The sequence below is a fragment of the Cynara cardunculus genome (assembly GCF_001531365.2).
Source record: "Cynara cardunculus var. scolymus isolate 2C chromosome LG 15, CcrdV1, whole genome shotgun sequence".
Lineage (NCBI taxonomy): Eukaryota > Viridiplantae > Streptophyta > Magnoliopsida > Asterales > Asteraceae > Cynara > Cynara cardunculus.
In genome coordinates this window covers 10,943,052-10,956,683 of record NC_037542.1, presented here as the reverse complement: position 1 = coordinate 10,956,683, position 13,632 = coordinate 10,943,052, and the positions used below count along the sequence as shown (strand labels likewise).

Genomic DNA, 13,632 nt, shown 5'->3' with positions numbered 1-13,632 from the left:
AAAATCAGATTTCTCTTAAGGTTCATTTGTTTTTCTCCTCCTCAACCCTAAAATTCAACTATAAATCTCAAATCTCTTGTGGAATTCCAAGATCTTTGAAGATTGTAGGTCATATTTGGAATTAGGACTCAAAGTAAGGTATGTTTATGGTTTGATTTTTTTTTTTTTTTTGTGATTTCTTCTTCTTTGGGAAAATGGGTTAAACCCCAAGTGTATTCATGAATATAGGTGAAAGATTGATGATTTGAGATGGAATTTCTTCAAGATTGGTGCTGTTGGAAGTGAAAATTCAATTAAGTAAGTTTGAAAATTCGTATAAAATCAACCATTTGTCCAAATGAGATGTTATTTATATGAACAGAAAGATCTATGAGTGTACTATAACTTTGTAGTTTACACCAAAACCTAGTTCTGAGTTTAAGCAACTCGAAAACATTGGTTTTCCCAGCCCTGTTCTGCAGCTTCGAAATTTCACTCAATTAGTGTAAATTCTGTAGTAATTATACCAAAGCTCCAAATTATGTGAATCCAGTTTCTTTGAAATCTTAAGAGGTATATCTACAACTTTCATTTTTACACAAAAGTTTGGTTTATCTTCCAAGTATGAGAATTAGGCTTAAACTTTAGGTGTTATGAATCTGTTAGCTACTGTTTCAATATGTAGAGATTGGATTTTTACAAATTTTGTTTAGGGTTCTATTAATTGTATTGAGTGTTTATTAAGTATCCTAAGGGTATTTTAAGCACATTTGAAGGTCCGTAGGATCTTTTTATCTATAAGGGCTTGTAGGAACTTGAAATTGATAAGAATTGTTACCGAAAGTCGTCTAAAGGTATTTTTTTCTAACAAGTGTAGGTAACCCGGAAGGAGAGAACCGTTCATAAGCCTCAAGTCGCTTGTGACTATTTCTAACACTTCCAAGGTACGAATATCTACATTCTTTCAATACGTGGTTAATCAAATGTAGTGATTATCCATTCTGCGGCATATTGATCATGGTATTCATCCACAAAAGTGGAGGTTATCAAGATGTTATCCGAAATCTTTTGTGTTTATGGGATGTCTTGTTTTAAAGACTTTGTATGCTTGAGACTTCGATCCATTAACGCTGTATTCTATGATTCTTGCCGATAAATTAAGTTGAAAGCTTCATGGTTTTATTATTCTAATTATCCCATGTTAATTTATTGATACGATTAAAGAGTTTGAGTTTAAGGTTATTGAATTTAGTTATGACTAGGCTCAGTACTTGGGGCACAGATATTGAGACGCCTCCATGATGGCTAAAATAGTCATGGCATTCTTATAAGGGTTATGGTCAAGCCAAATAGAGAATGTTGGATGCATCCTTGAACCGAATACCATGTACCATGGTTACCGGATAGAGCCGAATACCAATTACATTGGTTACCGGATAGAACCGAATACCATATATCTCTGGTTACCGGGGAATGAGATGGTGTGGTGCCCAATACTTCCATTCCATTACGACGCCTGATTGGACTATCCATTGGGAACAACGTATCCTAATGATACGGATGACTTTACCTTGATTTTTATTTATTTATTATATAAGCTTCAAATTTAGATATTTACACTTAAATGCATGTCAACTTTTATCGTAATGTTTTCTTGAATTTACTATTTTATCTTGTATTTATAATGTTATTATTCGTTCATTAGGAAAAATTTTGCTCAGCCGAGGTTTGTTTTGTTTTACCTCGGCAGGTTCAAGATCTAACCCGGGGGCAGCATGAATGGTCAAGATGGCTTAGGATGCTAAAAGAATAGTTTTAGATCAGTACTTTTGCTATGTAAATATGTTAAACATATGAATACTATTTGGTTGTAATGCAATCTTTTGGGAATTATGTTAAAGCTCTATACTTTGATCTATATGTTTCACGCCTCATTTTAGGTCCAGTAGGATGGGGGTGTTAAAATGACGATTTACAAATTGATTTCCCCAAGATGATGATGCAAGCTACCTGTATGATTACAGCTTCAAGACCATATATCAATACGGTTAGGGGATGCTCCATTGCTCCTGATCTTCATACAGTTAGGGTTCTCCAGGTTCGTATCCTCTCATACGGTAGTGCATCTTTCTTCCCCTCTTCACTTCCGTGTGTTTTTTAAGCATAATCCCCTGTAGTTCCACCAATATCCTGAGTAGTTCCTCTACAGTTCCACATGAAGGTCCTTCTCTTTCTTATCCTTTTTCACTTTTATTGCAAAGGCCAGAGGTGCTCTTTTATGTGTTTTTCTGTTTTATAGAATGATCTTAATGCAGAGGTGTAGACATCGTATATAAGGAAAGGTGCTAAGTTGTTATAGATAGACTCCAATAGAGAGTTAGACTCCAACAGGGAGTTGCTTTATAATAGTCCTTATCCTTATCTCTAATCACTCTTGTGTGTGTGTGTGTGTGTATATATTGTAATTGGATCAACACAGCAATATACAAATCCATATTCTCCTAAAGTCTTTAAGAGGTACTCTTATATGTGTTCTTCCTTTTCCTTTTTTCTGTTTTTCTGCCTACCTTTTTCCCATGTGAAGAATACCCTTTGGTACAATCATTTGAAGACAGATGCATTTGAAGGCAAAAGAGTAACCAAAATGTTATCCACAAGAAATTGGCCATATCTTTTACACACATGATACTTTTACAGTTCATGGTGCAACCCTCTTGTAAGATTTTTTTTTTTTTTTCGAAATATGGAGAAACAAATGTTTATAACCTCGTAGGTTCTATCAAAGAAATATGTCTTACTGACTCCCATCTATTTATGTATTTCTTCCTAGATTTTGGTAGTCACAATTGTAGCTTCTTTTAGTCATTATCATCATGTAAAGTATAGTCTTTCTGATGGTTAATACCAAGTCTCTTGGAAGAGCTGTTATCAATTGCATGTGGTAGGCTAGCAATTCTTCTCCAGGAGCATGTAAAATCTAATTGCATGAACATCTATTAACCTACTTAGGATGTAATCGATCTTAACATATATTCCATTCCTTAAGAAGTTTCAAATATGGCAACACACACAGCCCGTGCCGCCGCACAGGGCATCAAAGCCTAAAGGGGCATCAAGCTGTCATCTATTACTAGTTTTGGGTTTAATAATTAGGGAATTGGACAACTGAGCTTTAACGATAAAAACAGACCCAAGGCCTAGTAGTGATGAATACTGAATGCACATCGTGAACCGGTTAACGCAATCATTCCAACAACTCAATCTAATTTATATTGTTCTTCAAAGTTCGGCTATTTCGATTTTCAAGGCATGGAGTTCTCTTTCCAGCCGATTAACGGTCATGAAATTAGATTCAAGAAATCAAAGATGAAAATCTTGAAGGAATGATTTCTACTGTTGATTGAACTTACCAGTTGTTGCATGAGTCATATTATGATTTATGAATCTTTAAATCTTTTTGCAAAAAAAAAATCTAAATTTCTAACTGAATATTATAAAGTTGGGTCATGCGGTCGTGTGGGTTACTGACCTACTAGGCTAAGGCTAAGGGGCTTTTGTCATTTTGATAATGAGTCTTCCTCTTGCATATTTTGAAATATCTGAGAATTGAAATTTTCAATGCACATAAGCACATCACTGTATCAACATAGCTGGAGCACACTGCACAACATTAACAACATATTGTGAGATTGTCTTAATTATCGGGCACTTGTTCTTTCAAATGCACAGTAACATAGATTCTGAATTTTACAATTTATTATTGTTCTTTTGACTTTTGTTTATTTTAAGGTTTGGCATCACCGCATTAGATTTAGGGGTTGTTTGATTGGTTTTTTTATTAAGGTCTACATGGATAAAGTTGTGTGTATGAATTAATTTATCCGTATAAGTTGGAAAAGTTTTTGTTTGGGAGAGTTTTTTCGCAGATATAAGGAGCGTTTATTTAGTTGGAAGGGACATGTTGAAAGAGTAAGCTGTTAGTTCCATTAAGCTTATTAAGCTGCTAAAAGATAGGCCCTTAGCCTTTAGTCATTAGACCTGTAACTTTTGAGTTTTACTTTTTACTTAATATGACAGTAATTTGGATGTAATTTACTATTTTAGTTAAAAGCTAATTATAGTTTTCCTTGTCTTTTAAGTCCCATATATTAAAATAAAGCTTCTATTTTCCTAATTTCAATTTGGAAAAGGGAAATTTGGAAAAGAAGGAAGCACGATCTTAATCCAGGATTTATCCTTTTTATCATTCTATATTTTTGTATTCGGGGTTTCGATTTTTATGTTCCCCCCCACCCCTTGTATTTTTTTATTATAAATAATAAAGATCAACATGGGGATGGGACACTTAGCTTGAATAGGTTCTAAACTCTTTAAAAAATTGCAAGTTTTGTTGTTTCATTGGCTTAAAATAATAGGCTTAGGGGCACTTTTTATTATTTTGGCACAGGGCATCAAAAATCTTAGAACCGGCCTTGCACACACCAATTATATATTCCACTAAAGTGTTGGCTTGTAAAAGTTGTTGAATTTAAGCTTATTCTACTTACATGAAGCTACATGTCAATTTATGCTACAAGGCTTCATACTTATTCCACTTGCACCACAATTTTTTGTGATTTAATTTTTATGTCTACAGTTTTCTCTCAAACCAAGACAACACCACCAAATCATCAATGTACCATTTTCCAAATGTGTTGTATGTCATGTTTGTAGGTTGTCTGTTTGCCATGATGTGGTTAGGCCATAGTGAATAACCTCCAAGAGTCCAAGAGAATGTTTGAAAACTTCAATGACTGCTTTGAGTGGTCATCTACAACCTATGAGTCGTATACCAATCTTCTAATTCTACTTATTCATCTGAAATTTGTGTAAAATTAACATAGATTGTTTGCATTGTCAATTATTGGGGAGATATATGACAAGTAACCATGATTACTTCACATAAGTTGTGGAAAGAAATATATTTGATGGCAAGATGGATTTGACCGTCATTCTTGTTGCCCTATTGAGGAACCCAAGAAAAAGAAGGAAAAAGGCTTGTAAGTTATGCGGGATGGTGATTATGTGTAGCTCTATGAATAAGGATTTGACATTTCTATTGATAAACTCAGGATAGAAATAGACATCTACATCAAATAGTGCTTATACAAACGTGATTTATATAGTAAAACATATGATTTAGTTATACTTGAAAAAATAGTTGTGAAATTTTGATTTTATATCCAATTCTCATTGTGTAATCCTTGAGTCATTTGTAGGCAATAATAGCACAATTCTAATTTAGTTGAAGTCCCTTTTGTTTTTGAGCAAGATTCAGCTTCCATCCGATGCTTTTGGCCCAAAGTTGTTAAAGACTCGAGGCGCACTTAGGCGCAAAGGGGTCCTGGGGCCTAGGCACGAGGCGCAGCATGAAGCGCGGGCCTCTGGAATGCGAGGCGCGTCTTGTTAATGTGTGTATATATATATATATATACACACATGCAGTTACACACAACTCAAATATGCAACAAGTAAGAGCCCCGAATGCAGCAACCAACAACACTTCGATAGCGGCAGAAGGAAGAAGGGTTTAAAGCGTGAGCCGTGAAGGAGAAGTTGTGAGGTCTGGGTATTCATAGAGAAGAAGGCTTGAAGTTCTAAGGACCGGGTATTTAATATTTGGGTTTGACTTATGACATCTATTTAGTAACTCTTTTTTAAGAAAACAAAAGATGAGAAAACTTGTTTAATATTAGAGTTTGACTAGGTATTTAATAGCCCTTTATGAGGCGCACTAGGCCCACAAGGCGCCTCAACCAAGGCGCAGGCCTTTAATGAGCCTCGTGCATACATCGAGCCTTTTATGAGCCTAGAAGCGCCTAAAGCGTGCTTTTAGCAACTATGTTTTGGCCTGTAAAGCATCAAATTCCCCAGCTGGCTTAAAGGAGTGGAGTTGGGATCTTTCTAAGCCATGCTCCATCTTTCTCTTTTTGTTCAGACACATGCATAAGAATTTGCATGTTTCAAAGGCCCTCGAACGTGTCGTTTGCTACAACAAAATATGTTTTTGTTGGCTTTATTTGGAAAATTGGGGTTGGCTTGGCAATAGTGATCAAAGCTTAAACAACTCATAAGAACATAAACGTATTTCTAAGCAGCAATACAACGATTTTCTTATTCATCGTAAATTTGGGCAACATGAGGGCGTCGATGATCTTGACAAAGTTGTAGGTCGGATGGATTTGAAAATGAGAAAAGAGCGGCATCAATGGCAAGTGTATATGAATACAACTTTGGGTTGCCATTGAAACACTTTATTTGCGAGAGTATTGATGTTGGGAATTGATGGATGAAGAGTGAAAGCATATAGAAAGTGAACACAACCCGAATCATATTTTCCATTATCTCATTTTTACGAAAAAGATGGAATCAAAAATGTTGGGGAAGCAAGGTTTTAAAAGGAGGAATCGGGCCTCGAGGCGTTTCCCCTCAGCGAGGCATAGGCCTCGAGGCGGTCTGAGGAGTAAGCACGAGACGGAAATATAGATACACCAAATATATATACAGTTGTATATAAATATATATATATTATGTATAATACTAAATTACTAAGAGGCGTTGGTTCAGTGTTTCTTGACATAAGAAAGAGTGAAACTGTGAGATAGGCCGAGAGGATGTGGAAAAATTGGTTGCTTGGAGGAAGAGGAAGGGTCCAACCCCACTTTTTTATTGAGAGGAAAAAGTAATAGCTCTTTGGGTTTTAAAATATTAAAGTATACATTGTAGCCATTGTGCTTTGACTTTTAGTTCTTTAAAATACAAAAGGACTCTTATACCATAAAGAGAAGTACTACTACTACTGTAGCTTATAAAAAAGTCAAAAAACACATTACCAAAGTAGATCATCTGAGGTATACAGCCCGACATCGCCTCACGCCTCACCGAACCGCCTCATTATACCAAGGCATAAGCCTCGTCCAAGGTCCAAAAGACACCACGGCCACCTCAGGTGCGGTTTTGGGCCGACTCGCCTTAAGGCGTAAGCCTCAAAAGATTTTTAAAACCATGGGGAGTAGAGGTGTTAAAAGAGCATCAAATTAAAGCCTTTGGGGTCATAATTTCTAAAATTAGAGAATTATTAGTGTGACACGGGCGATGAAAATGAGAGTAAATTATTTTTTGTTTTTTAACATAATCTTTTTTTTTTTATTAACCTGGATATCCAACCCGCTATGCGAGCCGACTAATCCCAGAGCGACTACCTGCTTTGCAGATAGCCCGGAGTCACCGCATTTGAACCTCCATAGCCACAAGGGAATTTTTATTCCTCCTTGGATTTGAACTTGGGACCTCCTGGTACTTTTGACCTTTGGAGCCAAACTCAAACCAATCAGGCACCACCCTTGTGGTTTTTGTTTAACATAATCTTAAAACCATGGGTGCACGGAATCCTATTAATCCAACCTGAAAACTAGGTTGAAAAACCAGTAGACTCGTGAACATGGAAATATGTAAGCTTGTGAGGATTTCTTCTACTATATTCAAAATATTTGAAATACCCATTCATTTGACAAGCATCAACACATAAGAAAATAAGTTTTTCACAACCATAGCACCACTTTGCTTTATACCCCTTCTCACACTGCTACATAAGATGAACCCAATTATGAGTTTTATTTGGTAAAAATGTATTTGTACTCAGCATTTTTGCTTACCTTTGTTTTAAATTTGCAACCTGCAGCATTGCGTGGGTACACAACTAGTATGTTATATATAAATATATATATATATATATATATATATATTATGTAAAACTGAGGGGGTGTTTGGTTCAGGCAGATGCATGAAAATGGGGATGAAAATGAAAATGACAAGCAATGAGCATGGGAATGAATTTTCATCCCCCTAGTTTAACCTGGAATGAAAATTTGGGCTTCTGGGGATGGACCCATTATATTATATAAAGCAATGAGCATGGGCCCACTAGTTTCTTTTATTTTCATTCTCACTATTTACTGCTTAATACCTCTTAGAAAATCCCCCCTGAAACATACTACGTTATAAAAGGTTTGGACTTTGAACCTAGTCACTCTAAATGCTCATCCCCCAAAAAAGGAAAAGACACACAGAAATATGATTTTAATGTGTGTATAACATTCTTGCTCGGATGAAGACCGTAAATGAGATGTATCACACAGTATTTACCAAAAAGGTTCTAAGAAATTTAAGAAACAAACACCTAAAAAGGAAAACTCAAAAAGATTGTTGATTATCTCAAAATCCATAGTAATCATCAAAAAGATCATAGGAGAAAAGGGATACGCAGAGAAAGGTGAGTTTAGTGTGTATCATTCTTATTAGTTCCAACAAGATATTGAGACGGAAACTTTCTACCATCCCTATCTTTTAGTTCCAACAAGATATCGGGATGTTAATACTTACTTTCTTAGTCCTAAAATGGTGAAGTTAATCATCCTCCGGTTGATGTTGCTGATAAATAGTCCCCAATAAAACATCAAGATTAGCAATTCATGCCAAATACAGGGTAAAGCTTCAAACAAAATATTCTCATGGTTCCACATTAGTTTGCTCAACTAAAACCAAATACCAAGTAACGGCAGTGCATTTTATGGCTTCAACACTGCGATTTGCAACACGACTCTAGAAAAATGACACCTTCCCCTTAGTTTATGGTGACTTTTCAGCCACCAACAACAAAAACAGTCTATGGTGATTGAGATTGCAATACGACTCTACAAAAGCTTTTATGTTCCTACAAAAAGATCCTGATGACACAGTTTCTTTCACCGCTGGGTTAAAGAAAAAGCAGGGATATCACACATTGGCGCAAATAATCGAACACTTGGTGTTCAGATAAAACCAACAGAAACCATCAAGATAATCAAAGAAATCGACATTCGTTGGTATTCATTAAACTTTGAACCTCATTAATGTCAAATAAAGAATCACACCTGGTGTTCATACTTCATACAAAAAAACAAATAAGAAACAGAAGATGGAACATACCAGAAATCTAAGGCAGAGAGTGAGAGAGACGATAGCGTGAATCCATGAGATTAAACCTAGATGGGAACTGAGAAGAGTTAGGGTCTACGTACGGTACCTCAAGGCTCAATTCGAGAAGCGAAGAACAGCTTGCAATATAGGATTTGAGCGCCTCAGAGCTCTGGATGCGGTGCGTTTGAGAGAGAGAGGATTGAATGATTTAGGTATGTTCGTTTTGATTGATTTCTTAAAGAATGCAGGGAGTTGGATCAACAAATGCAGAAGAACTGAGGAAGAAGGAGTCTTCTATGTGTGAAGTGGGGAGTATCGCTCCTCGAGCATATCGAAAGAGGGCGGAGGTCTCAACCACCTTAGCGGTTAAGTGACGATGAAATGTATGCTATAACGTACCCTTTTTATGAGGTTCTATATTTTAGTGATTTTGATCATTTAATTATTCTGTATCAAATAATTTCGATAATATTTTTTTTCTTATTGAAATTATACAAAAAACACTTTTGAATGTCAATCGTTCAAACTTGATTGAATGGTTTATACTTTTTAGAATTAGAATTCCTCCAATCAAATAATAATCAGTATTTTTTGAAACAGATAAAAGCCTATATCATTTAAAAATCAAATGAAGAAAAAATTACTTAAATTTAATATATATTCTCCTTGTAACGTGTTAAAATGCATATATGCTATTTAGTTTATATATTGTGCATTTTATTATCGTATGATTATAAGTGTAGGTCGAAGTATCATATTTTTTTGTTGACGAGGGGCTAGAGTGTGAAATATGGAACTTTTGTGGCTGAAGTAAAATGTATGAGACTTTTGGACCAGGGCTCACGGGTACCAGAACAATTTTAGTTGGAAGACAGGTTCAAAAAATTTGCAATTTGGTCAGATATATTTAATGTTGTTTTTTATGTATTTTTTATAATTTTAATTTTCATTCTTGAATTAATTACTTTTTAAAGTATATGATATTTATATATGACAATACTTAAAAATATTTATTATTATGAGAATTGAACTCTTGAGAGCTTTATCTTTAGTGATGTTTTGTTGTATCGGTAATACGGATACCATTAAGGCAATGATGTTTTAGTATCTTTGTATAGTTTCTCTTATTAGTATTTTGTGTTCTTGTTTTTTATAGATCTTTAATGTATCTTATAGATTTGAGTATTTGTAATATATATATATATATATATATATATATATATATATATATGTGTGTGTGTGTGTGTGTATGTGTGTGTGTGCATGCGTGTGTGTGTGTGTGTTGTTTTTAACATGGTATCCAAGAATACGCTACAACAAAATTGGTTTTATAGAACAGTCATTCATTATATATTATTACTTATTGTTTCTCTAAAAAAAAATCTTGTGTCAATGTCCAATGTTGTTGCCTATTGTTGTATTTATTTGCTCGATTATTTTTGTGCTTAAACAATTCAACATATAACAAGTTTAAGCTATGGTGTTTGCTATTGGTATATGTTATACTTGGCTATTTTTATTTAATTGTTTTCTATTGGTTATTGTTATTTAATTATTTTGTTTGCATAATCGCTTTTGTTGGTTATTGTTATCCAATTTGCTTCTATAGTTGATATTGTGGTGTTGTTTTTACGTCATCTATTGTTTTTATGAGTTATGACATGTTTTCATGGTTTTGTGATTAATCAATAAATTTTTTCTTGTTAAATATATTAAATGAATTATCTTATGTCTTCATGTACCATAAACTTTTAATCCCAACATATTATTTTTGTAGAGCAAGAAATTCGGCCTCACATGAACCCAACACACACACACACACACACATATATATATATATATATATATATATATATATATGACGTTTCAAATGCAATCCATCCCGTTTTCATAATCAATTGAAATATTTATGGAAATGAAAAAGGTTTAATTATCATGATTTGGACATTTATAAAGATAATTAGAGTTCATTAACGAGAACATAGTGGTTACTAGATAGACAATTAGTTCTCAGACTAAGAGATAGGGCTATCGGCCGCAGTCATGAACCTCTTTAGAGGATCAAAGAGGTTCATGACTTTACCACATCAACTTTTTTTCTCTGCCATATCGGTTTTCTCTATCTTACACATTTCATAAACCTTTCACTCTCAATCATGGATAGGTCCATGGTTTATATAATAAATTATTATCATAGTTAAAATTACTTATATATACTATATTATAAAACATTTGACAAAAACTCTTAAAAATCATTAATTATGCATTCAAGATTACAAGTAAATTGTACGTAAATACAAGTTATTAAAGCTTCATGTTTGAATTAATGTAAGTAACTACAGATAAACATAAATAAATAGAGGATAAACATCTTATTTTAAATATAAAATCTAAATTATAATTAGGATAGTTATTGACTTCTAACAAAATATTTAATTATTATCTTTACAAAAAAAAACTTCTTTTACTTTTTCAAAATAGATAAAATAGAAGAGAAAAGTTAAAGACTCTTAATTTAAATTTGAAGATTCTTTAAAGATGATTGGTAAGTTCATCGTTCCAATTGATTGGATTATAGGTGCGATGATTTACTTCCTTTCCATTATATATAGCAATAGCATGGCCGACCATTTGTTTATATATATATATATATATATATATATATATAATGTCATTTTTTCCTTTTCCTTGTAAGCTAGGCACGGCGGTGCTTGGTTCGATCTATTTTTTGTTTTATTATTTTATTTAATATTTGTTTAAAATTTATTGAAATATAAAATATTGAATATTATTTATATCATTAAGAAGTGAAGGCGAACGATGCTATGAGAATATGAGTTAAAGTGAGAAATGTAAGAAAAGATGTAAACCCTTGATCACTTTAATCTCAAATCAATCCATGAATTTCATTTTATAAGGGATTGATCTGGCGCTTCTCAATTATCAAGGACCAAGGGTGAAGATCATTTCTTATTCTTCTCATTATAACACTTGTTCTCACCGAAGCCTGATCCTAAGAGTGAAATGTTTAAAATAAAAGAGTTATTGAAGTTGAAATTAATCTATATCAATACTATATTATAAAACATTTAAGCTAATCTCTTAAAAACTATTTTTTATACATCAAATACTACTCACTAATGCATGTTACTTAGAATTCAAGATCATAAATTGATTAAGCATAATTGTAATTTATTAAAGCTCCATATTGAATTCGTGCAACTAATTATAGATAAACATAATAAATACTAAATAAGCATTATGACATGTTACACTTATTTTTCTCTTCTAAAATATCCAAAGTCTTCATATAATTAATCGAAAAACAAAATGAAATTCGAGATGAAACACCTCTTTTTCTTAAGTATATTATCTTTTAAATTTTAAAATATAAAATATCTTAATATAATTATTATTTAGATTAAATGATAACAAAATACTTTATCCTTATTTTTATAAAATAAATTATAATTAAATTTAGAATTTTATAGTTTTTAATTTCAAACCTATATAAGATAAAATAATAACTAACTAGTTTTTAGATTTATCTGTTAAATAAAATTAAAGAAAGACTAACAACAAAATAAATTATAGATTTCAGRATTCATTCCGTTGTATTATATGGAGTTTTACTTTTAAGGATTTTCTTAATTCACCTTGTAAAAGGCATATTATATTGAAAACAAGTGGAGTAGGTGAAGTTGAGGAGTGAGACATCTTGTATGGAGAAGACTTCCAAGTCAACGAGTGATCTTGATGCATCTTGCTTTTGCTTAGGAGTGGATTCTTTTTTCTATAAAACAAGTCCCACTTCCTCCTTTCTCTTCCAACTAATACGAGGCTGWTCATGGGGTATATAGATCTGAAAATTAGTCGCCTACGAGCATATAACAAAGCGAATGGTAGGTATGCGAGGATGAAGAAAGTCATGGCTAGAAAACCAGCTCCTGCTCCTGCTCCTGCACCTGCACCTGCACCTGAACAACCAACTGCCACTGATGGCTCCAGCGCAAATGTCAGGGTCAGGGAGAAAAGGGTGCGTTGTCGCATGAACTGGGGACTAGAGCTAGCTGCAAAGGGAGGTGATGTTGAGTGGTTCATTACAATCTTAGAGGAAGTTTCCACCAGACAGGAATTGCAACCAAACACCATTCTTGAGCAAAGGGATTACAATGGAAACACATACCCTTCATCTAGTGGCCATGTTTGGGAGGCATGAACTCATTGGCTTACTAACGAATGTTTCTCGATTCTGTGATATGCTTGAGCAAACAAATGATGAAGGTGATACTGCATTGCATGTAGCTGTCAAAGCAGGCCATTTCGCTGTTACTGATCTTCTCTTAAGAAGTGGAAAAGAGGAGTTTCTCGACCAGATGTACCTAAAGAATGGCAAGGGTAACACACCATTACATGAGGCTTTACTTCATAATCATCAGAGCTTGGTTGACTTGTTACTTCACTGGGCTGCAGATTGCTCATGCTATGTGAACAACGAAGGRAAATCTGCATTATACCTCTCTGTAGACGCAGGGGATGTGAAGACCTTTAATGCCATGCTGAAAGCAGAATGTTGGATGTTTACTCGTTTCGATGGCTTCTTAGAAGAACATCTTATGAAGGGGAGGTCATTGCTTCATGCTGCTATTTCACGGA

General features: G+C 33.9%; 1 protein-coding gene and 1 long non-coding RNA gene across 3 annotated transcripts in view; one reads left to right on the top strand and one right to left on the bottom strand.

The window, feature by feature from the left end:
* LOC112527809 (dihydrolipoyllysine-residue acetyltransferase component 5 of pyruvate dehydrogenase complex, chloroplastic-like) overlaps positions 1–9,328 on the bottom strand; it is an 18,234-nt gene extending 8,906 nt beyond the window's left edge. The window contains exon 1 of one of the 2 annotated variants that reach the window (XM_025138620.1): positions 8,986–9,328. Coding sequence is in view for 1 of the 2 variants with exons in the window: in XM_025138619.1 (XP_024994387.1) it covers positions 1,990–2,043 (54 nt within the window). In the remaining variant the exon portion in view is untranslated. Of the gene's footprint in view, positions 1–1,989; positions 2,114–8,985 lie in introns of those variants that run through there. The other variant, XM_025138619.1, reaches the window with a different exon arrangement.
* On the top strand, positions 52–1,899 carry LOC112527811. The gene is made up of 4 exons (XR_003070776.1): positions 52–138; positions 229–297; positions 857–923; positions 1,730–1,899. It is a non-coding gene; the product is annotated as an uncharacterized LOC112527811 (long non-coding RNA).
* Positions 9,329–13,632: the final 4,304 nt, after the last annotated feature.